The 25,943-nt window shown below is 46.1% G+C and overlaps 1 protein-coding gene across 2 annotated transcripts in view; it reads left to right on the top strand.

Moving 5' to 3' along the window:
• The first annotated feature begins 14,137 nt into the window (after nucleotides 1–14,137).
• The window catches only part of LOC129386072 (uncharacterized), a 122,104-nt gene continuing 110,298 nt past the window's right edge, over nucleotides 14,138–25,943 (top strand). Inside the window, exons 1-2 of one of the 2 annotated variants that reach the window (XM_072287502.1) lie at nucleotides 15,273–15,680; nucleotides 21,076–21,295. In XM_072287502.1, the coding sequence (XP_072143603.1) occupies nucleotides 15,619–15,680; nucleotides 21,076–21,295 (282 nt within the window). In that variant the 5' untranslated portion in view covers nucleotides 15,273–15,618. Of the gene's footprint in view, nucleotides 15,681–21,075; nucleotides 21,296–25,943 lie in introns of both variants that reach the window. The other variant, XR_011893588.1, reaches the window with a different exon arrangement.

The following is a 25,943-nucleotide window of genomic DNA, read 5'->3' as shown; positions in this document are numbered from 1 at the left end:
CGATACTTGGGGATCACTTGATGCCTTAGGATTAAGGTAGTTCCAGAATTTGCTCGGTGAATTTCTTAGAAATCCTTGAAGTGTGTTTGTGTAAAAGTTTGACTTCGCTGTCTTTATTTTAGATTTCATGTCTTGGATAGCCAGAGTAAGATTACTTCGAGATGAAGGTTTAGGTGCTATTTTCATTGATTTTTTCAGACGTTTGACTTTACGTTTGGCATGAATGATGTCACGTGAGATCCAGGGATTGTGCTTTCTCGTTTTTTTAACTTTAGAAGGTACATACTTAGAAATACAATGAAACATAATTTTTTTGAAACCATGCCACAATGTTTCGATGTTTGTAGTGGAACGTATTGAAAGTTCTTCAAAGGCGGTAAATTCGTTAGATAAGTAGTCAATAATACTCGTATCGTCTGCTCTACTGAAGTCCGGGTAAGTGATGCGTAGTTGGGAAGAAAATGTATTCTGAGCAGGTACAACACATAAAGTAATCTTATGATCAGACATGCCATTAACGAGTTCAAGGTGCGTTTGCTCTAACGGAAAATGATGGCTCAAAAAAACTAAATCAAGTGTGTTGGAAGTAGTTCCTTGAACACGGGTGGGCTCTGTTACGATTTGGCTAAGATTCAATGAAAGCATGAGTTCGAAAAGCATATCAGCACTTGGTGAGTGGTGTTCAAATGTTTGCCAGTTCACATCAGGCAAGTTAAAATCCCCTAGAAGTATTAGTCTGGCCCCCAAAACGTTATTTTGCGCATACAAACACAGTCTTTCCATCACTTCAACCTCACATGAGGGACTACGATAAATACAGCCGACGACAATATTGCACGTAGAAAATGTTAGTTTACAAAAAATTCCTTCCACTCCTGTGACATCAGGTAATACGATATAAAGGATGTCCTTTTTAATCAATAAGGCGACGCCGCCACCACGTGTTAATCGGTCTTTCCGTACGATTACGTAGTTTGGTGGTGTGATTTCAGCATCCCTGATATCGATTGTTAGCCAAGTCTCAGTTAGAGCAACAAAATCTGGTTCGATACCAAGAAGTAATGCCTCAAGGAAGTCAGTTTTCTTTAGTATGCTACGCGCATTAATATTGCAGAAAGTTATTTCTGACGTGGCGCGTCGCGCCGAGTGCGCGTTGTTTGCCTTTCTGCTTCCTGGTTTTTTTTGCTCGAGGTAGCTGAATGCGTTTGGATTAGGGCCACATCATTTGTTTCGTTATCCCATCGGTAGAGGTCATCATTGATACGCAGTTTGTCGTAGGACAGCGATACCTTGTCCCCAGATTCTCTTCTAGCTTTCGCGTAGTTTCACAGTTTCTTCCGAATGTTTCTTACACGCCATGAAAAATCTTCGCCGATTGAAAAACTGCTCCCCTTCAGCTTATAACAGTTGCTTAGGATTTGTGTTTTGTCGCGGTAGTCCAGGAGCTTCAAGATAACCGGTCTGGTTTTTTTAGCTGCTGGCCTGCCCAATCTGTGAATCCTTTCAATCGTTACATCTTCGACTTCGAGGACACTTAAAAGAATTTTTTCGTGCACTTTGTGTTCAAGTGAGCCTTCGTTTTCCTTAGCTTCCTCGGGAAGACCGTAAACAATTAGATTTGATCTTCTTGAGCAATTTTCAAGATCGTCCACTTTTAGTTCAAGCGATATTAGTGCTTTCTGGAGGCTATTAATTTGTTCCATGCATGTAGAAACCTTGGTATCGAGATTGCTTAGGCTGGCAAGTTTTAAGTCGATGGATGTTAGACGTTCTTCCTTAATAACATGAAGGTCGTCTGCAATTTGTTTTAGCTGCTTGGGAAATTGATCATAATCAGGCCCAGGGTTACTTTCCACATCCCCTGCTATAAGCAGCAATTTAGAAACATGCACGCAAATGTAACATAACAAACTAGAAAGCAGCCTTGGGCATGGCAGCACAATTAGGCACAATTCATTGGATTTTAGGCATTTCTCAAAACGTTTGCTCACCTGTATGGCAAAAACAAACGGGTTTGAGCCCATCGTGCCAGCAGAGCTACCATGCCCAGTGGTCCGTCGCAGTCTGTCGCCTCCATTTATGGCCGGTGGTGCCCATAGCCTCGCTGTGGTGGCGCTGAAGTCCGTGACGTCATCCAGCGTTGTTGTTGCACTGTAATGGTGCTGTAGATATATATATATATATATATATATATATATATATATATAGGCTGGTACGCTGGCACCACAACACCTGCATTCGCCAGTGCGAGCAATTGCAGCACGCATGCTGTTGCCTATGAAACACTGCGATTCCCGTTATGAGTTTTCGATACGGTCGCACGAGTTGCACTCTAAAACAAGGATAGCCAAACGAGAAAGTAAAATGTGATACAGAAGATATATTGCTTAGAAATCATACAGAAAGTTCAAAACTCGCACAATTCAGCTGCCATTGCAAGCGGGTCGCGTGCCGATATCGAATGAACATTTTACAAAAGGCTAAACTTTTCACTGCTCACTCTTCACATGCAAATGTTTCTCTGCATGGTCGAAAAGCGCACTTTTTCCCAACATATAGCTGGTTATATCTGCCGAGAATGCGCATTATTTCTGAATATTTCTCTGCACAGTCGAAAAGCGCACTATTTCCCAACATAGCTGGTTACATCTGCCGAGAATGCGCATTATTTCAGAACAGATTAAATTACGAGGAACACCGTTGGACCTCAATCTACCGCTTACCACCTGACCGACCCAATCGACCCAACTACAAAATTTTATTGCTGACCAGTCAGCATCCTGCCCTTTTATTTTACCTACAGTTTTAGTCATTTCCTGGATGAGGATTCGCGCCTGTCGACTAGATTAGTTCAGTATTTGAAGGTGGAGCAATCCGAATGCATTATGTTCCGATTTCGCTGTCAGTTGTCTACAAACTCTTCAAAGCTATCTTATTCCTGAATACTATAAGTAATTTCTTAATAGCAACATCCTGCTTACACACACACACACACACACACACACACACACACACACACACACACGCACACGCACACGCACACGCACACGCACACACACACACACACACACACACACACACACACACACACACACACAAATATATATATATATATATATATATATATATATATATATATATATATATATACAGGGTGTCCCAGCTAACTTTAGCCAGAGTTTAAAAATACGCGAATGCCACGTAGCTGGCCAGAAACAAGGTAAATGTTGTTTGCCGTCGCTTGGAGATACTCAAATTATGTTTTCTTCATTCCGCCCAATTAGATAATTAGTCAAATAATTTTTCACTGCTCAAATATTATAGTTAGATGAAAAGTGTCAGTGAGAAGATTGTAGAGCAATATGAAAAACTCCGGATACAGTTTTGTGTTGTTCAATACGTGCTACATAAAAGTGCTTTTCCGAGCTTGGAAAAAGCACGCAAATGCGCGCAAGATTGCCGCGCGACTGGCCGCTCCAGGCACTTATTTCAGCGATAAATTCAAGAAGGTCAGCGCGAGTGGACTCGATTCGAGAGATAATCTCTCTAACTGGAAAACGAGGCCCAAATTCATACATCTTTATCTGTCTGTCTGTCAGCCTGTCTTTATCATAAATTTTATAGTGCCTCAATTGATTACACAGCCGTTTCGACCACTCACCGCCACTATTCCAGCATCTGTCACCAAATTATGCATCGTCAGCTACGCCCTCAGACCTTTTCCTTCTTAAAGCGAGCATTATGTGGCTCATGAGGTGGAAAATCCGGTGTTGTCGGCGTTGGCGCGAACAAACGATGGTCCAAATGGGCTACGAGCTCTGGACCTTTGGTGGAAATCGAGTCCACGACCTTTGGTGTTAATTAAGGCGAGCTTAATTAAGGCACAGCCAACTGATATATAGTTAATTCAGGCACTCGCACCTTGGAACCTTGGTGGGAGTAGAGCCCACGACAGTTGGTGGGAGTCGAATTCATGACCTTTGGTGTTAAGGCTACGAACCTTCTACCTTTGGTGGGAGTAGAGCCCTCGACGATTGGTGAGAGTCGAACCCCTGACCTTTGGTTTTAAGCGTACGAACCCTCTACCTTTGGTGGGAGTAGAGCCCACGGCTACTGGTGTGAGTCGAACCCGTCACCTTTCGTGTTCAGGCTACGAGCCAGTGGCGTAGTAACGGGGGGGGGGGGGGGAGGCGGAGGGCCGTGGGCCGTGGGCCCCGGGTGCCAGTTCGGGAGGGGGCGCCATATATGTCTGAAGAACGCCCTCTTTTCGCCGGTTTGACAGGGCGTAAATCGTAAAGAATGCACCAGTAAACAGCAGCCCCAGCTCATGTACCCGATGTACCAGATGCGTAGTGCCGCAGAATTGGCGGCTGCAGCTTTATCAACATCCTACATAATAATGCACGATTCCGCTGGCTAAAAATTTATATCGCTAAATGGTTTACGTGTCGTCAGGTCTCTATGTATAGCGTTCCATTTATCATTTTATCACCTATTGCATCCCCTTGCCCCTCCTCCAGTACAGGGTAGCCAACCGGAGATAATCTCTCGTTAACCTCCCTGGCATTCCTTTGCCTCTCTCTCTCTCTTATCATTTTTGCACCATTTTTATTATTTTTTATCAGTTTTTATCAGTTTCGCGGGGTTGAATAGAAACAATGTCTCCTAGTCCTAGCTAACCGTCGCTTTATCATTTTGTTGTTGTGTGACTTCATGTCACACATAAAGTGTGTTGTTTCAGCTGCACGGAATGTTATAAAAATGTGAATTTTGTGAGGTTATTTTCCAATATTCTATCAGGTCATGTGCTTTTTGACCACTAGCAACTGAGTATCATGCGAAATATCGCAGATAATTAATGCCGATATCTTAAATAACTGCTTAATTAGGAATTATAAAGGAAACATGGGCCATAAAGGGCATCTTCATGCTGTCTATTACGAGTGCATATACCCAGAGTTTGAGCAAGGTTCCGCTAGCACGGGCTTCATCGCGGTCTTCTCATTTTTTTGGATCGTGACGCCAGTAACCGACGCGACGCGTACTCTATTCCGTTCCCAATCTTGTGGCGGTTCCGCAGCTCGGACTATCACGTTTGCCAAAAGCAGCAAATAAAAACAAGGCTTTATGGATCAGAATGAAGAGAACTCGTAATTGTCATAGCGTTGTCTCCCGCGCAGAGGGGAATCGGGTGGCGTTTTCTAATAGGGTATGCAGATCGGAGTCACTGACACGCTACTTAATTTTCGTTTGGGTTCAGGGCTGCTCACAGCAAAACACTGCATGCCGTAGTACCTACGACAATTTTTGTGAAGTTGTTGTTGGGCAACATATGACTGTTGGGCTTCCATTTCGCACATGCAATACTGCCTCTAAAATCACTAATAAAAACTTTATTAAAATATTTTTATTACTTGTGAACCATATTTTCCACAATGTTGCATCTGTATCGGCTGCCAAGCCTTACGGTCTGACAGCAGATGCGCAAATGCGTTTATCACAAGTTATCAGTGCAGCACCCTGTGTTATTTGGTGCAGAAAATGAAACAGCGTGTATACCTGCTACATTCGCAATATCTGGGAACGAAAGCGAAAAGGGGGCCCCGGGGGCATGCGCGGTATCCAAGGCGGCTGTGCTGTGCTGAAACATCACCCTCCCTCTCTGGAAACGTTCAATATCCTCGCCTTCATGACTACACACGGTGGGGAGGGGGGGGGGGGCTGACAAAAAACCCATAGGCCCCGGATGCCAGACCACCTAGCCACACCACTGCTACGAGACCTCTACATTTGGTGCGAGTCAGCCCACGACCATTGGTGGGAGTCGAACCCATGACCTTTGGTATTAAGGTTACGAAGCCTCTGGCGTTGGTGGGAGTCGAGCCCATGACCTTGGGTGTTAAGGCTACGAACCCTCTAACTCTAGTGGGAGCCCAGCCCAAGACCTTTGGTGTTAAGGCTACGAAGCTTCTACCTTTGGTGGGAGTCTAGCCCATGACCTTTGGTGTTGAGGCTACGAAGCCTCTACCTTTGATGAGAGTCGAGCCCATGGCCTTTGGTGTTAAGGCTACGAAGCATCTATTTTTGGTGGGAGTCGAACCCATCACCTTTGCTGTTAAGGCTACGAAGCCTATATTTTTGGTGGGAGTCGAGCCCACAACCACTGGTGGCAGTCGAACCCATGACCTTTGGTGTTAAGGCTACGAGCCCTCTAGCTTAGGTGGGAGTTGAGCCCATGACCTTTGGTGTTAAGGATATGAAGCCTCTAACTTTGGTGGGAGTCGAACCCACTACCACTGCTGGGAGTCCAGCCCATGACTTTTGGTGTTAAGACCTCACCAACGCTGCTTACTTCAAGTCTTCCCATGAGCAAATAATTTTCCATTGAAATCACCTGCTGAAAACATGATGCCCTTTCTCAGGGGCATTTAATGAATGAAAATATAACTAGCATTGATTAGAGGACACAGTAGTTAATATCTGCCACCTTGGATACCTTGACACGCACTACTACCATACCACAGAACTTACCCGTTAGATTGACATAGTTGCAGCCGTAGATGTCAAACTAAGGGCCTTTCGTGGATTATATATCCTAAATAGACATGGAAGGTCCTTGGTACTCCAGTTGTAACTTTTTAGAGATTAGGGGGATAAAAATTGTGTGTTGAAGATAACCGGAGCGCAATTATGTTTTTGATGTCTGGCAGCCCAAAGTTCGGGATTTTTCCGGTAGCTTTCACACACAATGAACACAATGACGTCCTTTTGGGCACAAACGCTTTATTTAATCAGCCAATATCACTGACGAACATATGATGACAAAGATAGCTGCTTGTAAGTATGGGAGAAATTCCCGCTGCAACGGATTACTTACAGTTCTTAAAGAAGTCGCATAAAAATATATATTAAAGATAGATGCGTTCTTTGCGTTCCTTTATTTACTTTGTTCAATGAATTTTTTTAACAAAGTAAAAATAAAAGCCACATATAGTAATGCACAGGTCATGCTTTTCAATATGCGGGATGCTTCTTTTTCCCATTTGACGAGCCGTTCTTCACGTTGGTGACCGTGCGCTTTTTCGACCATTTGAACCTCAGGCTTGGACTTATCTAATAAAACAGCTCTTAATTGCAAACTTGAAATTTTTATGCTTCGGGAGTTGTTTCTAAAGGGGGTCGATAGCGCTTGGATAAGTAAATCTACCGGCTGCGTAAAAAGCGACGAACAATCAAAAACGGCGACAATACTCATCTTACATCGACATACGACACACGCCGATGTGAATTCTGAAGCTGAGAATTGCAAAAGGCTTAGGTAATTGTGGACATGAAAGGTCCACCGACAATAAGCTCTTCACGGATAGCCTTGGCCAATTCCTTGTCCATTGTGACTGCACATGTGACGAAAAACTCTCCTTCGTTATTTCGTCAGCAGGACGCTCTCCGCAGCAAGGATGCCGTCATAGGAATGACTTAATGTAACACCAAGATTAAGCCATAAACCTTGTTTATGAAGCATTACCATCACTCACGCACCTTTCCGAAACGCGAGAGCTAAGGAAAACCGAATTTATTCGCCGGCCTGGGGGTGAAAAGTGGTGAGCAGTAGTCCTACGCACAAGGTGCAAACATTCCTGTCGAGGATTCACACTGGGGAGGTTCACTTCACTCGCGCTTACAGTGTTTCTTGCACTTCCATAACCGTCGCCATACATACAGCCTCACAAAATTGTCCCTGTCTGCCCAAATTCACATGCATGATCGGTGCTTTGCCATACCACGCGTTAAAAAAAGAAGAAAAAAAAGAATAGAATTTGCAGCACAAGTTGGAATTCTTGATCAAGTCTGGCTGGAATGTCGAGAAGCTCTAATCTTAAAATCAAGGAAGCGGGTGCATAGGCAAGGACGCAGAGATGCACAGGTGCATGCGCACGGATGCATAAGTACTGACGCTCGCAGAATCTTTAGCTTGAGGCCCACACAGGCAGCACGCAGCTCAGTGACAAAAAAGGGGAAAGGAGTGCTGTGCTCATTGCCACGGGAGCTGCTGGCGACGCCAAGGCCCGAGGCCTTCAGCCAAACGGAGGCGCTCACACGAACCGGCCGAGCGTGAATCCGATGTCGGCGCGGCCCCGTTTTTTACTCGGCGTTTGGACGCCGAAACAAAAGAGTCTGTATGAAAGGGCGAGGGTGACGCCTGCGCGGAGAAGGGAGGACGCGAGTGAAGCGAGACTGTCGGTGAGCGCGCGCGCGCGTCACAGGTGATCGGTTTGTGCGGCCGGCAGCGACGAACGGAAGCGCAGCTTCCGCCTCTGCGGCTGACACGCCGCCGCCGTTGCACCTCGGCCTGGTGTGTGCACACTTCCCGGATCGCGTGTGCTTTACGCACGCTGGAACGCGGAACGCTTCCCGTGGGCGTGGAAGAATGCCGCGAGCGCTGCGAAATATGGTTCATTCCGTTTGCGGTTCGGCGCCTGTCTTGCAGCTGGCTTGTCCGCAAGCCACCGCAGCAAGCAGGAGAAGGCGACGCTTCTGTCCCGAATCTTTTGTCTGGTACGTCTTGGTCTGCTCGCAGGAAGATATGGATGGCGACTGTGCAACACAGACCTAAGCGCTTATAAGACGTTGCTCTCGGTAGCACTCTTATTGTCTAGAAACCATCTTAATCAGAAGCGCTGAAGTGAAACAATACAGAGCGTCAGGTGCATAAATAAATAATATCCTCTGCCTCGTCAACCTGCCAGTTCCGTCTGTTGATGTGACAACGAAATATTCCACTCAGAGGCCAGCGGATAGTGGCCTAGCAAATACGAGAGTTCTCTGCGGCACGGTTTTAAGGTGGGTTTGCTTCCCCTAAATGAACTCCATCTAGGTGTTCTCGATCCTTCTCTGGCACCAGGAAGCGCCAGGCTCTGTTAATTTCTGTCTGCAGTTTTAGCACTGAGATCCGCACAAATCCCTAAAATAAGAGCGGACCATCTGCTTGTACAGCCATTGTACGATCGCTTGTAAACGTAACTGATCTACCTTGGACGTAAGTTTGGTGCGGTGGATGGATAACATTTGCAGAAATGCTTCTGTTTCGCGCGTCCGGTGTTGGCAGCGTCGCTTACTGCCAGAAAATGCGCCGCCGGCACAATGAAAGGCTGGGCACCTGTGTTTGGGTATTCCCGCGTACCACATCTTCTTTGACAGCTTGGACACGTCAAGACCAGAATCAAAACAGCAAGGGCATGCGTGCGTCCACATGTATCCCTTCTTTTTAGTTGGCGCTAAATGTCGCAGATGTACAGGTAAACGGAACTCGGAGTGGAATATTCATTGTTCGAAAAGATCAATTCGCATTTTTAAAAGAGAACTACTGCTTCTAGGTCCCCGTTGTATTTCATTCCTGTAAAAGGTGCTCACCTTCTCCTACTCCTTCGCTCGAGCCCAGCCAGTGATGCAAAAAGGGGGGGGGGGGGGGGGGGGAAAGCTCAGTTTTCATGAAGGCGCGAACAGTGACCCAAATAGCTAGTGCAACTAGCTGTGGAGTGCCATTGCCTATGCTTTTCTTTTCTGCTCTAGTTATTTAATTTCTTGCCCCGAGCGGCCATACGGAGCAATGTGCCCACGTGCCAGTGTTTCGTTGTGTTCTCATGTACGGGTTTTCCATCATTGTGCTGTCGTTTATTTTTCGTTCTCATTAAGCAATAATATTTGCGAATAAGTCTATGACAACTCAATTAGTTGTTTTTATTTATTTATTTATTTATTTACTTGCTTGCTTATTTATTATCTAATAAATCCTTAGAGAACGAAATCGTTAAGCTTGAAAAGACGCTGATACCATTTTCTTTATCATTGCATGTCTCAACGCACAGAGCTAGCGTTTCCGACGGAAGTCGCTTCGGCGCCACGGCCTAGTGTGTAGAAAACTTTGCTGTTTTCCCCTGAATGACTTGGGGATGAATACCGTGGTCGCAATTACAATTTCTGTTTTGTGATATAGTAAAGCAGATCGCATAACAAATTTCAGAATATGCGTTCGGCATGACTAACACCACAGCCCTGCAACCACTGTGTGCCGTAAAGCGCGCACGCACACACATACACTACGATGATAAAATAAAGAAAAAAACACAAATTAATAGGCGGCAGGGACAACATTCTGCAATTCATACTGGGTGTCATGCTAATATGTACGGTGAGTGGCATTTCGCATGATGCTCACAGTTCCTCTTTCCTGCTCAATATCTTACCTTCCCCAGAAAGAAGTTATCATTAAACACCCTCATATGATTTTATTAGGGCCATGTTTTAATCTCGCAACCGGTTATCAGTGCCTCCAAAGTCTACCAGTGCAGGCAAAATTGGTGGTTAAAAATAAAGGAAAGATGACAAGAATGACTATAACGATCGTAAATGACGAATTTTCTCCTTGCATCGAACATTTTTCGGGACTCGGCGAATCTCATGCATATTCATGCAACGATACGCCATGAGGGACGCCGTAGGCACACGACTGCTTAATATTTACGTGACAAAATGGGTGGTCTCTCTCGCGCGGTGTGCCCAGGCCGAACCTTATATCCCTTTCGCTCAGGTGTGCCCGCGTGTGCTTCCGACCGCGAAGGTGTTGCCAATGGGGGATACCTGCAACGGTGGCGTTGATCTCGGAACGACTTCTTCATCGCCTAGACCGTGCAGCGAAGCCGCAGGTCGCATCAGCCAATCTCAGAGGCGGCGGCACGCATGCACCGTTCTCGCGCTGATCCGGTCAGAGGCGGCCCGGCCGGACGCGGGAGAGGAGGAGGCGCAGACGGGGGCCACAGCAAGCACGCGAGAACCACGCCACGTCTCGTACGATGCAGTAGGCGCTTGCGCTTAAAGCGCGTGCAAAAAGATGACAACCTTGTTAAATTCTAAGAAATGGTCAATAACCTCGCTCAGTCATTGTATTTTTGCTACGCCAGTTGCTAAGCGGTTGATTTGATTTCGTCTCGTCTTGTCTGTGATTTGCTTTAGCTAAACGGCATCAGAGTATCGTTTTTTTTTTCGGAAACAGGATATGTTTAACGTACTCCACTATAACAATACACGTGCAGCACAAACCATGTCGAGATCAACCGACCGATTTTCTGCGCGTTCTTCGTCACGCAGGCCTCTTTGATTGCGCCGCACGGGCTCCAGAGAGACGGAGCACAATTGCAATCCGCCGCGCAGCAAAGGTGTCACCCACACAAGCCCCAAGAGGGCTCCCCTCCCCCCTTGTGTGGCGACGCAACCTGCGCAGCGCGCGCACCATCTGTCACGCGCAGCCGCGCCGCATTCGACGAACAAGAACCGCTCTCGGCGCATTTGCCTTCGGGGCTTGTTATGGGCGGCCTTCTTTCGAGGCGCATTGTTATAGATCGCTACTTTAGCTGCGACGCCGAATTGGAACCATCGCGATGCTGCCCCAGACAAAGCACGTTGGCTCTGCGCATTATGAACCGATGTCGACCCGCCCCCGGACTACATGCGTGCAAGTGGCGCTTCGGACGCTGCTTGCATAACGCGAGCGAAGTGCTGGAATGCGTGGCGGGGACGAAAGTTGCGAGCATTTATCTTCTGGTTATGGAAACATGACTATCTATTCTTAATACAGCGTTCGTTTTGTCGACGTTAAACGGCGGCATGTCGTGAAATAGCTCTGTTCGGCGTAGGGATGCTCGAACTTTGAAAAGTTCGCCCGCCGCGGCAGCCCAGTGGCCATGTGGTATTGCGCTACTGAGCTCCAGGTCGCGGGATTGATGCCGGCCCCGGTGGCAGCATTTCGGTGCAGCCAAATGCAAGCACGCTCGTGTACTTAGATTTAGGTGCACGTTAAAAAAACGCCAGGCGGGCAGAGTTGACCCGCAGTCCCCCACTACGGAGTGCGTCATAATCAGATCGTGGTTCAGGCACGTAAAACCTCAGAATTTCAGGATAGTGAAATTTGCCAATCGAATCGAATACAAATGTTCGAGAAAAGCCACTTCCGAATATTAAATACATTACTTCTAAACGCAGTGAAATATAAGTTTACGCGCAGTACTCTTGGTAGTAAAGAAAGAGGCTTCTTGTTGACATTACTTAAACGGCTTATATGAAGACAGTCAGAGTGTTTCACTTAACTTGAGCCAAACTTTAAAAAGATGCAAATTCTGCGTAGCTGGGCAGAACCAAGATAATTTTGTTGGCCGTCGCTTGGAGATACTGAAATTATTTCTTGCACTCTACCTAATTACATAATTAGTCTTAATTATTCAGCTTCTCAAATATTATAAGTGGGTGAAATGTGTCAAGGAGAAAATTGGAGAGCAACACAGAAACTCCCGATACAGCTTTTTGTTGCTCAATACGCGCTACATAAAAGTGTTTTTCCGAACGTGAAAGAAGCCCGCGAATACACGCAAAGTGTCTCGAGCAGTTGGTCGGGCGACAATTTTGCGCGTTATCGCGGGCGGCTTTCACGTTCGGAAAAACACCTTTACGGAGCACGTATTGAGCAACGTACAGAAAGCTGTATCGGGACTTTTTTCATATTGCTTTATAGTTTCCTCATTGACACTTTTATTCTAATTGTAATAATTGAGAAGTTGTTTAAATAAATCAAACTAATTATCTAATTAGGCGGATGAAAAAACAATTATCTTAGTATCTTCAATCGACTGCGAATAATATTACCTGGATTCTGCCCAGCTGCGTAGCATTTGCATATTTTTAAGGTTCGGCTCAAGTTCAGTAAAACACTCTGTATTTAATTGCGTGTAATGTTAGTAATATCACGCCCGGTCACCTGACAAGCTTGTAGACGAGGTACAACTACTTTCAGTCAGCCTGGTGCACCATGAGAATGGCACTAATAGAAAAAATAAATAAACGCACATCAGGTCACAAGATGCACGCAGCGTATTAACGCGATAGTGTTAAGGGCCCAATGTGGCATAAAATCCAGCGTCGGCGCCTTGCGTCAGACGACGCTTAGCGAAAGATCATCCCGGACCACAACCACGCAGGTACGCCGCGTGGCGCAGAGGCGGTACTGAACTAATTGAATTCCTCGAAGTAGGATGAGTCAGAAAAATCATAAAGTACAACCTAAACCTAAGCTACAGGCATGATAGCGCCGGATTGTAATTTAAGTATACCAGAAAATATAATTATGTTACGCGGAAACACAAACATAAACTTCTTTTCCAGCGTTTCTACCATTCGTAGAGCGGCGCGCTACCCTCGGTTCCTTGCAACAACGCGATCCAGATGGCGCTCGCCTCCGCGCGTCCGCGGCCCACGCAAGAGGCCGCGTTTCTACCAGAAAGCTCGCCTTGGTGCATAGCGTTCACCGCGAGGGTTTCCCGGTAAGCAATACGGTTACATAAGCTGCAGTTGCGGGGATGCGCGAGAAGCGGTCAGGGATCTTTGAATGCTATCGCGTTCCACTCTTAAAGGCGAAGCTTAAGCGTCCTCCAAATTTTCAGTTCGTTCGGAGGGAGAAGTGTTACAACATGTTACCGAATACTCTTTTAAAAGCGTGGAAACTCAGGGCAAATGGCCAAATAATAACTTAATTTGCCTTACTCAAGCCAAAAAGCTCGCATATAGCCTGCCTACGTAAGTGAGTCCTTCATGATGAATTAATGAAGATTATTGAGCAGAAGTTACCTGCTAACGCTGACGACCAGAAAAGTGGTGCCTCTACACGGCCATGCGCTGCAGCTCCCCTGCAGCAGGCTCGTGCATGCGGGCATCGCCTCAGCGGCGTCGGTCTGTGTCCCTGGATATTCGAAAAGAAACACTACCAGACAATTTATGATAGGGACTTCTGATTTTCGATACGAATTTATTACTACAAGATATTCGAAATTGCGAGTATTGGGACACTCATATTATTAATCCGCGAAGAATGCTTGCCAACACCGAAACAACGAGACTACACGATTACCTCCGTTTATAGGCGAGAGCGTCTTTTGTGGATCTCGAACAAATAGTTTTTCTGCTTAAGAGCATAGTTTGATTCAAGCTATGCGCAGAAAAAGGAATTTCGCCCCGTTAACGTTAACTAAATATCGCCAATAATTGCAGACGACGCAGGCACATACCTGTGTCACTGATAAACGGGAGTGAAATTTAAACGAATGTGTGCCTTCGGCCATTCTACCTCCATGACTGGAAACCGCATGGACATAAAGTGAGCATAAATTTGGCTTATTTAGTCATTACCGCGCAACACTCCTCCGACGTCCTAGAGTACTTTAGTAAAGAAATGACTTGCTAGTGGAGCGCTACAATATCCCTATGCACATCCGTAAAAGAAGAAAAATAACAACAACCCGCAAGAACAACTCAATGAAACGCCGCATGCACCCCTCTTCTGCGTCGAGTGTGACCATATCGCTGATGCGTCCGCTCACGGAATCCAGCCAGCACGGGGAGCAACGGCTCATTCGGCCGCCGTAGGCGTGATGCTGCGGCTATCGCTGTCGGTGGAATTGTCTTAATGCCTTGCCGCTGAGTCTTTCTTTAGAAAAAGATTTGTGCACTGTTTTTTTGCATCGCGGAGCCGTTTTCTACAACACTCTGCGCTGGCCCTTGTCCGTCGCCGTCGCGTCCCCAAAGACATAGTGGCGGCAGACTTTTCCCACTAGCACTCGCCCACCGAAGCCGCAACAGCGCAAATGAAACGGAAACGGGCGGAAAGAAACAAAGCTCGCTCGGCGGGGCGGGCCGCCGCCCCCTTCCACCCACCCACCCATACACCGCGCGCAGCTATAAGATGCGCGCGCGACCGCGGTGCGCGCAAGACAAACGAATCAGAAAAAAAAAAAAAAAGCGACACCACCGAAGCGCGCGCATTCCGCCCGTTCCTCCTTTTCTCTCCGTCGCGTCCCCATCTTCTTTTAGGGATGAAGATGGAAGAGGCGGCGGCCGAGCTAAAGACGGGAAAGGAGTTAGGAAGAAGGGAAGAGATGACGCGTCTCTCCTTTCTTTCTCTCCTCCCTCCCTTCCTGCGCCCCGCTCTTTCCTCCCGCCTTTATCTCGCCCTCCCCGGCGGCTTCGTCGCCGTCGCTCTCGCTGGATACCTGCGCTCAGGTACACGGTTCACCTGCGGGCCTTCCCTCCTCTTTCCTGGCTCGCCTCCTCTCTCCGGCGGTACGAGGCCGGCCAATGGGAAAGCTCGATACTGCAGCGCCTCTAACGCCGCCCGGCCGGGTTCTCGCACACTCTCCAACCAGGCGGTCCCTCGCAGGCGCTCAGGCTGTCTGCCCGGGTTCTGTAGCGCGTACGCCCGGCGCCGTAGCCGCCGCTGCGCCCACGATACTTCAGTGCGCGCGGCATACAACTTCTCCACCTGCCGCATTTTCATCAACGAAGACGTCTAGATGCAACCACGAACTGGCTTTTACCCTCCGGCACGCCTGTCAGGTCTCTCGACAAACGACCAGGGCAATTCTGGAAAGACGACCGGAACACCCGGTCAGCTGTTCGTTGTCGTAGAAACCTGATGGGAGTGCTCTGGATGTTTCGTCGTGGCGCGGGAAAGAGGGAGGACAGCGTCGAGTGCCCCGTTATGGTCGTTGCTGGCACGGTGACGTACCACTCCAACTAAAGATGCCTTCGACAGACGTTCGAAAGGTGATGGGGCACCCACGGCCCATCACCGGTCTCTGTTGGTGAGTTGCGTTGAACTATCTTGCTTCTTTCTCTTCCTGAATGCCTCGTTTGGTGTGTCGAGCCGAGAATACATGTGTCTTGGCCAAAAGAGGCATGTTTTAATCACGATTTTTTTCAATTTTCTTTATGGTTATGTTCGTTGAGCACTTGCACACACATGACAAATCCAAGAGTAGCAACAACCCCAGATTGATGAATCACCGTTGCTCCCCACACACTGTGATGGAAATTTGTAGAGCAAAGTTGTTACTTAGCAACAACTAGATACCTTCAGATAGTTATAACGGCAACTTTCAAACTTTGCTTAATTGTCACCACGTGACGTGGCGCAATATTGGACGTCATTCAGTGACCATAGCGTGCGGCAAGAAGCAGTTCGAGGCCACGGGCTTGTTAGCGAGGAATGTCCTTTAGAATTCTACGCACTCCGCCGGCCTTTGACTTGGGTACGTACAACGAGAGACCTTGCCACCTCCACTGTAGTTTATGTCATAAAACCACCACGCATAGAAGTGAATATAACGCAGTAGGATCTGGCGGGAGGTTGTTCGAACGGTTGCTTAAATTGTTTTATCTCCGCGGCCAAGATTTTTTCGAAGAGTTTCACCAAAAAGCTGTCATAAATGATACATAGTATCATGCTCTTGGAGCTTGCGTAACTTAACCTTTCGTCAGTGCTTCTAACAAATTACTGTAGGCTTTGCTTTAGTACAGCGGAAGTGTTGAAAGTAATGCGATATGTACGAACGAAAGTTAATTATTGATTTAGGTGTGCTGTTTGACAACGGCAGATGGAGCAGATGTTCTGTAAGAACTCCAGTTTTCATTTTACACGTCGGTGAAACGGCATCCATGTCCCTCATGTCCCTCTCACTCCACCTTTTCTTTAACGTGAAGACCGCGTGGTCGCCGCTTATAGGTTCGCTCCTTAGCATCAAAAAAAGCTAGGTTTCTTGTTACGTACGCTTGACATTTAATATGCAGTGACAGGCATCATGTTAACGTGGAACGTGAATGAGTTAAGTGGCCTACTATTAAAGTAAAGCAGTTCACTAAATTATAACGCCGTGTTCAAGTCTACGTAGTCCTTGCTTATCCAGACGACACATTTCACTGAGAGCAATGCAGTGTAACAGCAATCTAATGTCTTCTAAACACTGAGATATCGACACAATGTCCATCCACGTACAAGTTAGAGGTGAATTACGTTTGTAAAACATAATAAAAAGTGCAGATATTTTCGTAAAGTATGCCGACTGAACAAGAAATTTCAAACTAGCGTGAGCTCCCGAGACGCATACATCACTCCGCATATTCATCTTCATTGAAATCACGATACTTGTTACGGAGCAGAGGGGTTTATGCTAGGATGAAACAGGAAAAGCGCGCCGTCTCATACCACACTAGTTTTACTAGAACGCAAAAGAGATGGAACAAGGAAAGCGTAGAAGGAATATTACGGAAGGTATTAATAAAAGAAAAAGTGCCAGAAAATGGACGAGCAGAAACCAGATTACTGTTAAGAAGAGGTTAGATGAGACAGGAAACTAGAGGTGGTAGGGGGCAATGTGGAATAATAATAAAAATAATGATAACGTTTACTGCTATTAGATGCTGCAACGTGCCCTTAAGTTTTTTGAAGTGTGTAGAAAGGTGAAGGGGACAAAGGGGTCTGGGAGACCGCATGAGGAGTAAGAACACCGTCAGAGGACCATTTTTTTTAGGCCTCTGCTTCGAAGCAAGAAAACATCGGCTCACTGTGCAACCTGTCCGTGATGTTTCAGGAAACATTTCAAAACCTTTTAAACGTTAGAAATATGGGACAATAGTAGAACGGAGCTCAGTAGCCAGCAACGTGCACTGAAAAAATGAAAAGAAAAGCATAAGTTCAGAACGCCCACGAGAAATATGGTCGCCTATGGCTCACTTGATCTCAGCGAAGGTTAGGAGGATCACAGGGCAATTCTGAGAACGAGGTGACTCGCCGGCATCAGGACCCAAAGCGCGAGCCTCAGCAGCTACAAGCAAGCGGCCGACCTTTACGCAGCGTGAGGACTTCTTAGCGGAAACGCACTTCTATAAAGTCAACTTTGTGCGCGCAGCAAGACGAAGCTCCGCATGAACAGTGAGCGACAAATACGGACACCGTCTGTCGGCTCATCCGCTTCTCGGTCGCCGAAATGTTGCGGTCTTCCTCAGGTCGATTCACTTGCGAAATTCTCCCACGTTACGACGAGTTATAGAATCTTCTGCCCTCACACATAACGTCTGAACGCGAACCTAAGCAGCAACTGAGGACACATACAAGAAGCAGTACCCACTTACGTGTCATATGCCTTTCAGATAGTAGGGTGTTCAGTAGAATGCTGCACAAGTAAGAAAAGACAGTGTATAAAGTTCGGCTGTATATAGGCAACCCTGAACCACACATACAGACTTTAGACATTTTTTTTCAATTAAATTAAATAGAAAGAAACGTTTTACTTCAGAAGCAAAAACATTATTTGCTTATTTTAAAAATAATACATTTCCTAGACCTTTATGTCGTCGCTGCGAGGAAGGGAAAAGCTAAACAGTTTAGTCGATGATTCATATAAAAAGATTAACAGATCACTTTTCTGTGTGCGATGTGAATGCAGCTGACATATGCAGCAGTTTCTGTGGCACGTGAGCGAAACACAACATCCTGGCAATATCACGAGCATATCTTTACGAGCGGCGGCGCTGAAGGGAATGATTTGCTGATGGGCGTAGTGAGAAAGAAGTGGTGCGCTAATTACCTCGAACTCTTTGTGTCATCTCAACGAAAGAACATCCCTTGTCTGTGTCTTGCAAATACGCAATGTAAATACACCTAATATTGCTCCTGTGCAACATCTGAAGTGTTATTACAGATGAGGAAAGTATTGGCCTTCAACAACTTTCCTTTTTGCGTCGCACGATGCATTGCTTGAGAAACGCCCGTTCACCCCAGTGCATTTTAGTAGACGACGATAGCACCTGCATATAAGGAACCGCCGCATACTAAGTGCAGTGAGTCGTGGGGTGGCGTTGCACTGGTGGCGTGTCGAAGTGGTAGAATGTTCTACAACAATGAGGTTTAGTTTGTACTTCGTTTGGGGCCGCTATTTCCAGCGTGAATATTTTGCAATGGAGGTCACACGTTCGCTACCGGCCAAGGGGCCTTATCTTTTTCATCTTTCGTAAGCGGTCACTTTTGACGACGCAACGGCTGTCATTATCTGAAAGTTAACAGGTGGCTACTACAACAGCCTGTGAGGAGCATTCAGCTAAAATGAGCCTTATATCGTCTTTCACTGTCAAGCTGAAGTGATCATTTGTCGGGCTAAAAATGTCGAATACAAGCTGTCACCATTCCTATTTACTTATACCCGGTCAGCCACCTACAAAAAACAAGAGTAAACTTTTCTATACCACTATTTCAACAGCGCTCGGCAGACGTAAATTTGTCGGTTCCTACGTGGTTCTTAATGAACTGGCTCAAATAAACAAGCATGTACTCGTAAATGAAGCATGCGTTGCAAAAGTAAGCTTCATACACGCCACAAGAAGGAAGTGTGAGGACGCGAAGGATTTCTCACTCTATATGGAGAAACGAAAAGGCAAGAAGAAAAGGCAAGAAGACGAAGAATAATTAGAGTTATGGAGTTTAACGAAAACAACGCAGGAGCTGTATACAAAAAGTAGGGATATGCGGTAATGTTCGAGAAAAGATAGCAACAAAAGTGCATTGGATCGTAAGGAGAAGCTGTTTTTGTTGTGCCTCTGCACAAGTGGCACATACCTAACATGGGGGATTGGCAAGGAACTAGCGGTGCGCACAAAATGGGTGAATGAAGCTTAGAAGTAAAAAATACTGTGGAAAAGACGTAGTCTGCTCGGTGTTCAAAGTGGAACAGTCTTTAGGCTACAGTAAATCGAAAAAATACAAAAATTCGGGTGGCCGCAACATTGATACGGGGACGGATTATTAGCGAAGCTCTTTAAGCTGCATACATGGGCTGCATACATTATGAAATCATACATTTCTCATACAAAGTTCTCCGAGGTTGCAACACTTTGCACAAAGGAACCTCCAGCTACCACTCACAAACCATTGGCCTGACAGAGCGATGTCATCGCACACTCAGTGATATGCTGTCCACGTATATCCAACTTGACCATCGTAACTTTGATGCCATTCTCCCCTTTCTAACATTTGCCTACAACACCACTGTCCAGCGAACCACAGGCTACTCTCCGTTCTTCCCGGTCGGCGGCCGACATCCAACCTCTGCCCTCGACGTTTCGTCCTTTTCTGGCCCTGTACACACGCCATTCATTTGCGACCACTTGTGTCTCGTCTTGTCCAATCACCCCACCGTGCTCGCATAAACACCGAGGCGAGCGAAGAGTCGTTATGATGCCACTCGCCGTGTGATTTTCTACTGTCCTGGCGACAACGTGCAGCTTTCGACCACGGTTCGAATGCCTCGTTTAGTTGAAAACATTGAATCCCGGTACATTGATCTGTATAAAGTCATAGAACAGACCTCCCCAGTGAACTACCGCGTTTACACCGGTTGATACACTGACTGACCGACGCTGCCGGAGGACAGAAATCGTATGTATGTTTCCCGCCTAAAGACATTCCATCGGCACGCCACGCCAGCTTAATTTGCGGGAAGGCTGGCGGCTTCACACAATTGTGTGAGCACAAAATGGAGCTCACACAATTAGTGTGAGCATCTATATTATGGACGTAATATTCCTCATCTGTACATAACCGCCACAATCGCTTCGCTTCTTCACCTTCGGCGCGCTACCTCGCGCTTCAGGGAATAAAAGCATCGGTTAAATCGTTTCTTCTCGAGAAGAAACAGAAGAAACGTTATTAAAGAGAATGGTCCGGCACTTTTTCGACCACTGTTCGAATGCCTCGTTTAGTTGAAAACATTCAATCCCGGTACATTGGTCTGTACGCTGCCGGAGGACAGAAATCGTATGTATGTTTCCCGCCTAAAGACATTCCATCGGCACGCCACGCCAGCTTAATTTGCGGGATGGCTGGCCGCGGTGAGCGCCAGCAGTGGTTCGAGGCTGCAGGAGCCGCGGCTGAAAGCGTTTCGTGGTCTCGTGGGCTGCAGCGCTCCTGGTTCCCTGGTTCATGCTGGCCTCGACAGAACGACCGTTTCGTTGGCCTGCAGTGGTGTTTTGGCTGAGTATCGGGTGGTTTCAGGTGTCTTGATAACCTTATTTTAGTTCTTGGTTGATTGGCATTCCTTGCGCCAGCCGTCTTGAGCTGATGTCGACCAGTTCTCCTGGCCAGGCGCGATCCGCCTGGTCAGCATCGCTGCCACCTAATGAATTGCCCTTAGATTTATTTTTTCGCAGTGGCGTCAGCACCATTCCTGTGGCGCTTGTGCCTACCAATGGAGGTTCCATCAGGATCACGAATCCACAGGCTGTCCAGAAGGCACTTAAGGCCTCGTCCAACCACTTCCAGACCATCACTGATGTGGGAACGTTCGGACGGGGAGGTATAGTGTGTCGTTCACCCGACCAGACCTGTGTTGAAGACCTCTTGAAATGCACTTCATTCGCTTCCACCCTGGTGAGTGCTTTCATTCCACCTCACCTTGCGTGCACCAAGGGTCTTGTACGGGGCGTAGACTCTCGATTAAGTCCTACGGAAACCCTGGACAAGCTATCCGCAGCAGGCGTCATTGCTATCTACCGTTTCAATCGACTGGCAAATAACGAGAGGGTTCCAACAGAATCTGTAATTGCAACGTTTGTGGGCACATCATGTTCATCTGAAATAAAGGTGTGGCCTCTTGTATTCCGTGTAGAGCCGCTTGCGTCACGTCCAATCCAGTGTAAGAATTGTTGGAGATTCGGGCACAGCGCAGGAGGATGTAAGTCTAGCTTGCGTTGCCGCATCTGTGGGGATGGTCATTCTTCAAGTGAATACTCTACTCAATCTCAAAAGTGCTGCCTCTGTGGGGGAGAACACCCAGCAGACTATTCGAACTGCTCAGCTCGCGCTCAAGAAACACAAATTCTTGAAATAATCGACCGCGGTCGCTGCTCCCGAAGAGATGCGATTTCAGTTATCAAAGACAGGGCCTTCGGATACTTTGGTGTTACAGCGCGCAACACTCCAAGCATGGATCTTAATCTCTCAGAAGCAATTGACTCTGTTGCGGAAAAAGCAATGGCTAAAGCTATGGATAAATTGATATACAGTCTTTGATTGCTTAGCGCAAATCATTTCGAGTCACATGATGCAAATAATGCAGACCACTAAGACACCAGTGCAGTCCCCAGTATCTAACGCCACACCTCGAATGCCTAGCAACGAGGTAGAGACACCTTCCACAGTTGCAGAACATTCCACAGACACTACTTCGCTAGTCCAACCACGTGAGTGTCACTGATATAGAACTTGACACTCGAGCTCCCAAACGTATGGGGTCCCCAATTTCAAAAACTATGAAACCAAAATCAGAAAAGAGTCAACCATCTCCTGTGCTTACAGAAAGTATCCTAAAGGCGGCAGTTGCCGCTGCTGTGAGTTCAACACCGTTGGACAGTTGAAAGTGCTGCAGTAGAACTGTCATTCTATATTTCCAGCTTTAACAGATTTATCTTGCCTATCTATTCAATTCAATCCAGATATTTTACTTCTTCAAGAAACGTGGCTTTCACCAGAGAAAAACTTTCATTATAAGGTTTTCGGCCTTCCCGATCAGATCGAGACTCGCGAGGTGGAGGATTAATGATACTTGTTTTCAGTAAAATTTGTCACAAGGAAAAAATTTCTTTTGAAATCATGGACTACGACTGCGAAATTTTGGCCATAGGTTTATGGCTCCCAGGATACCATCCATTTTAAATTATAAATGCTTATTTCCCACCGGTGTGCGAAGTACACGTCAACTTGATAGGGCTGTAGCTGCCTGTAGAAAAGAAATTTTATTTTTAGGGGATTTTAATTCGCATCACGTGTCGTGGCGGCTAAAAACAGATTTGTGTGGTAAGCGACTTTGGGAGTGGACTATTGATAGTCACCTTTCATGTGAGAACACAGAACAAGTAACGTTTGCTAGAGGACCCTTTCGTTCAGTGTTAGATTTAACATATTGTAGCGCTGGCATCAATGTTTTGTCGGGGGTAGCGGTTGACTCAGCAACCAACAGTGATCATCTTCCTGTGTCATCTGAAATCAATTGTCCAATAACATCTTTAGAATACCAGGCATGCACATTTGTGGACCATACGAAATTTAAGACTCTCTTGCGTTCTGCCGTTTCGAAACTTGCCAATGCCAATGATAAGGAAATCGCTTCAACCATTTGCTCAATTCTAGAGGATTCCCGGAAGCAAGCTGGATTTCTCATCCCTTCGGCTAAAGGCACCGCTTGTCGTTGGTGGAATAATGAGTGTACGCGGGACTATAGAAAAAGAAAGGCCTCTTGGAAAATGCTTCTGCATAATCAGTGCCCGACAAATTGGAATAATTATCAGTTTCACGCTGGTGCATACATTAGACGTTACGATTATCTATCTAATTGAAAAAAACAAGCGTGCTTTATTTGCATTGCTTCGTGCTAGGAAGGTGCTACCAACACCCTTAACATTAGACTCAATAGTTTTGACCCCGCAGGAACTGAGCGCCTCCCTAGAAGAGACTGCCGAAGGCTTAGAAAATCGATTTACGGCCAGGCTTCCGGTTATTCATTGTACATTAGATCCTTGGGATGGCTTTACTCCAATTTCCTTAGCTAAACTAAATGAGACTGCACTATGTTTACCGAATTCAGCCCCTGGCCCTGATGGTGTCACAAATGCAATGTTAAAAATATTGTTACAGGAATCGCCTAACTTTCTCTTAGACCTGGTGAATTATTCAATTAAATATGCTTGGATTCTGTTGCACTGGAATCTCGCCAAAGTAATATTGATGCTTAAGAAAGAAGAAGGAAGGTATGTATTGGAGAACATTAAGCCCATTGCGCTTACATCAAACGTAGTAAAATTCATTGAGAGGCTTCTTCACCGTCGTATCATGAAATATATTAATGACAATTCCATTCTTAGCCCCTGTCAGATTGGTTTCAGGGCCGGCTGCTCCATCTGGCATGCCCACGTCGACTTAGAAAGCCGAATACAACTCGCTCGACGTCATAAGCAATACGCTGCCTTAGTGACGCTCGATATCGCTAAAGCATACGACACTGTGGAACACACTGTATTGATAAATCGGTTAACTTCCTGTGGTGTTCCTGGGTATATAGTAGCGTGGATTTAGTCATTCTTAGGTGAAAGAGTATTCTATTGCTACCAAAGCGGCGTTTCTTCTTCTAAACACAAACAAACGAGAGGCGTACCGCAAGGCTCACTCCTTTCCCCCGTGCTTTTTAATATTCTGATGAGCACACTACCTTGCCATCAAGAAATAACTACTTATGTTTATGCAGACGATTAGCCTCTATGACGATTAGCCTCTTTGGCGCTTCACTGTCTTCCTTTCTTCTGTCCCTTTTCAAGAAATGTATTTTGCGCCACAAAGTATACCTTGGAAATTATGCAGACGATATTGCGTTTTTTGCATCTGCAAACGACATCCACACGCTATGCCAACGACTGCAAACTTACCTTTATGCTCTGGAGAGGTGGTTAGATGTTAGTCACTTCACACTCAATGCCAGCAACTGTGCTGTTCTCGTTTTTCCGATACGTGACATAGTGCACATTTCATTGTCTTACCACCTTCAAGACATACGACAGGTGGAATCTGTTAAATACCTCGGAATTATTTATAACGCCTCGCTCAACTGGCGCTCACACATGATCATGTGACTGGAAAAGGTACCCGTGCAATTGGCATATAGCGTAGGCTGAGCAGTCGTCGAATAGGATTGAGAAGAGATACACTCTTAATGATATATCGTATGTACGTTCGCCCTGTGTTAGAATTTGGTTGCGTGCTTTTCTCTGGAGCTCCAGCCTATATGTCCCGCCCTCTAATCCTCTAAGATAGAGAAGCATTACGTCTGTGTTTAGGTCTTCCTAAATTTGTTGCAAATTCTATTATTTATCTAGAATCCCATGTTCCTCCACTTTCGTGCAGGTTCCGGCTTTTGACGGTGCAGACATTCTTAAGGATTTATGAATCACCGCTGCGTTATCCCCAAACAATCTTTATTTCACAACCTGCATTGTTCTTGGGTGTCATCTGGCCGCGACTACATACTCCGCAAATCACATTCGTGCAAAAATTGTTTGACTCCTTGGGCGTGCGCATATGCGATGTACTTCCTATTCCCGACAGAGCTGTTGCAACGGATATTCAATTCGATGACATTTTTCCTAATAATGCAAAATTACTTCCACACCGTAATCTAGACGGTATATTACAAGATCATCTGAAAAACCTTCAAACAAACGTTGTAATTGCTACAGATGCTTCACAATGTGAAGAAAAGTGAGGTGTAGGAATATATTCCCCGATTCTCGATTGGAAATTTTCTCTTCGGCTGCCAGATTTCATACCGATCTATTTAGCCAAATTCATGGCCGCGGTGCTGGTATTACGCAAATTAGGACCATCAATTTCGTCAGCCGTGATAATCACTGATTCGTTATCATTGTGCTCATCCCTTACTGCTTCTAGCGATTCTCGCGTGATGAGGACATTTCATTCATTGGTACCTGGTTACTTAGGAAGCGTGCGTTTGATTTGGGTGCCTGTCCATAAAGGACTAATCATAAATGAAATTGCAGACTCTCTAGCCAAGGCATCGATAAGTGGCCCGATTCTCCCTTGCTTACAAATATTTGTTCCAAGCTTCGCGAGCATATTGTCTCTAAACCTCTTTTGGCACATCAAGATGTTCGCAACATAATATACCCTCAGCAACATGGATTTCGAAAAGGCCTATCCACGATTACTCAGCTCGTTGAGCTCGTTCATGATCTCGCCTCTGAAATAACCTACCGGGGTCAGGTTGATATAATATTTTTGGATTTCGCGAAAGCGTTCAATAAGGTGTCCCATGCTAAACTGTTGTTAAAAATAAATGCTATCTTTAAAAACCCGAACATAACCCAATAGTATTCCTCCTATTTCTCGAATCGCAAGCAGTACGTTCAAGTCAACACCAAAACATCTACATTTACTAACCTTAGGTCTGGAGTTACCCAAGTTAGTGTCTTGGGCGCACTGCTGTTTTTAATTTTTATCAACGATTTACCTA

Source organism: Dermacentor andersoni, chromosome 4 (assembly GCF_023375885.2).
Source record: "Dermacentor andersoni chromosome 4, qqDerAnde1_hic_scaffold, whole genome shotgun sequence".
Classification (NCBI taxonomy): Eukaryota; Metazoa; Arthropoda; class Arachnida; order Ixodida; family Ixodidae; genus Dermacentor; species Dermacentor andersoni.
The sequence above is the reverse complement of the archived record's forward strand: the minus strand, read 5'-3'. Positions and strand labels throughout refer to the sequence as shown.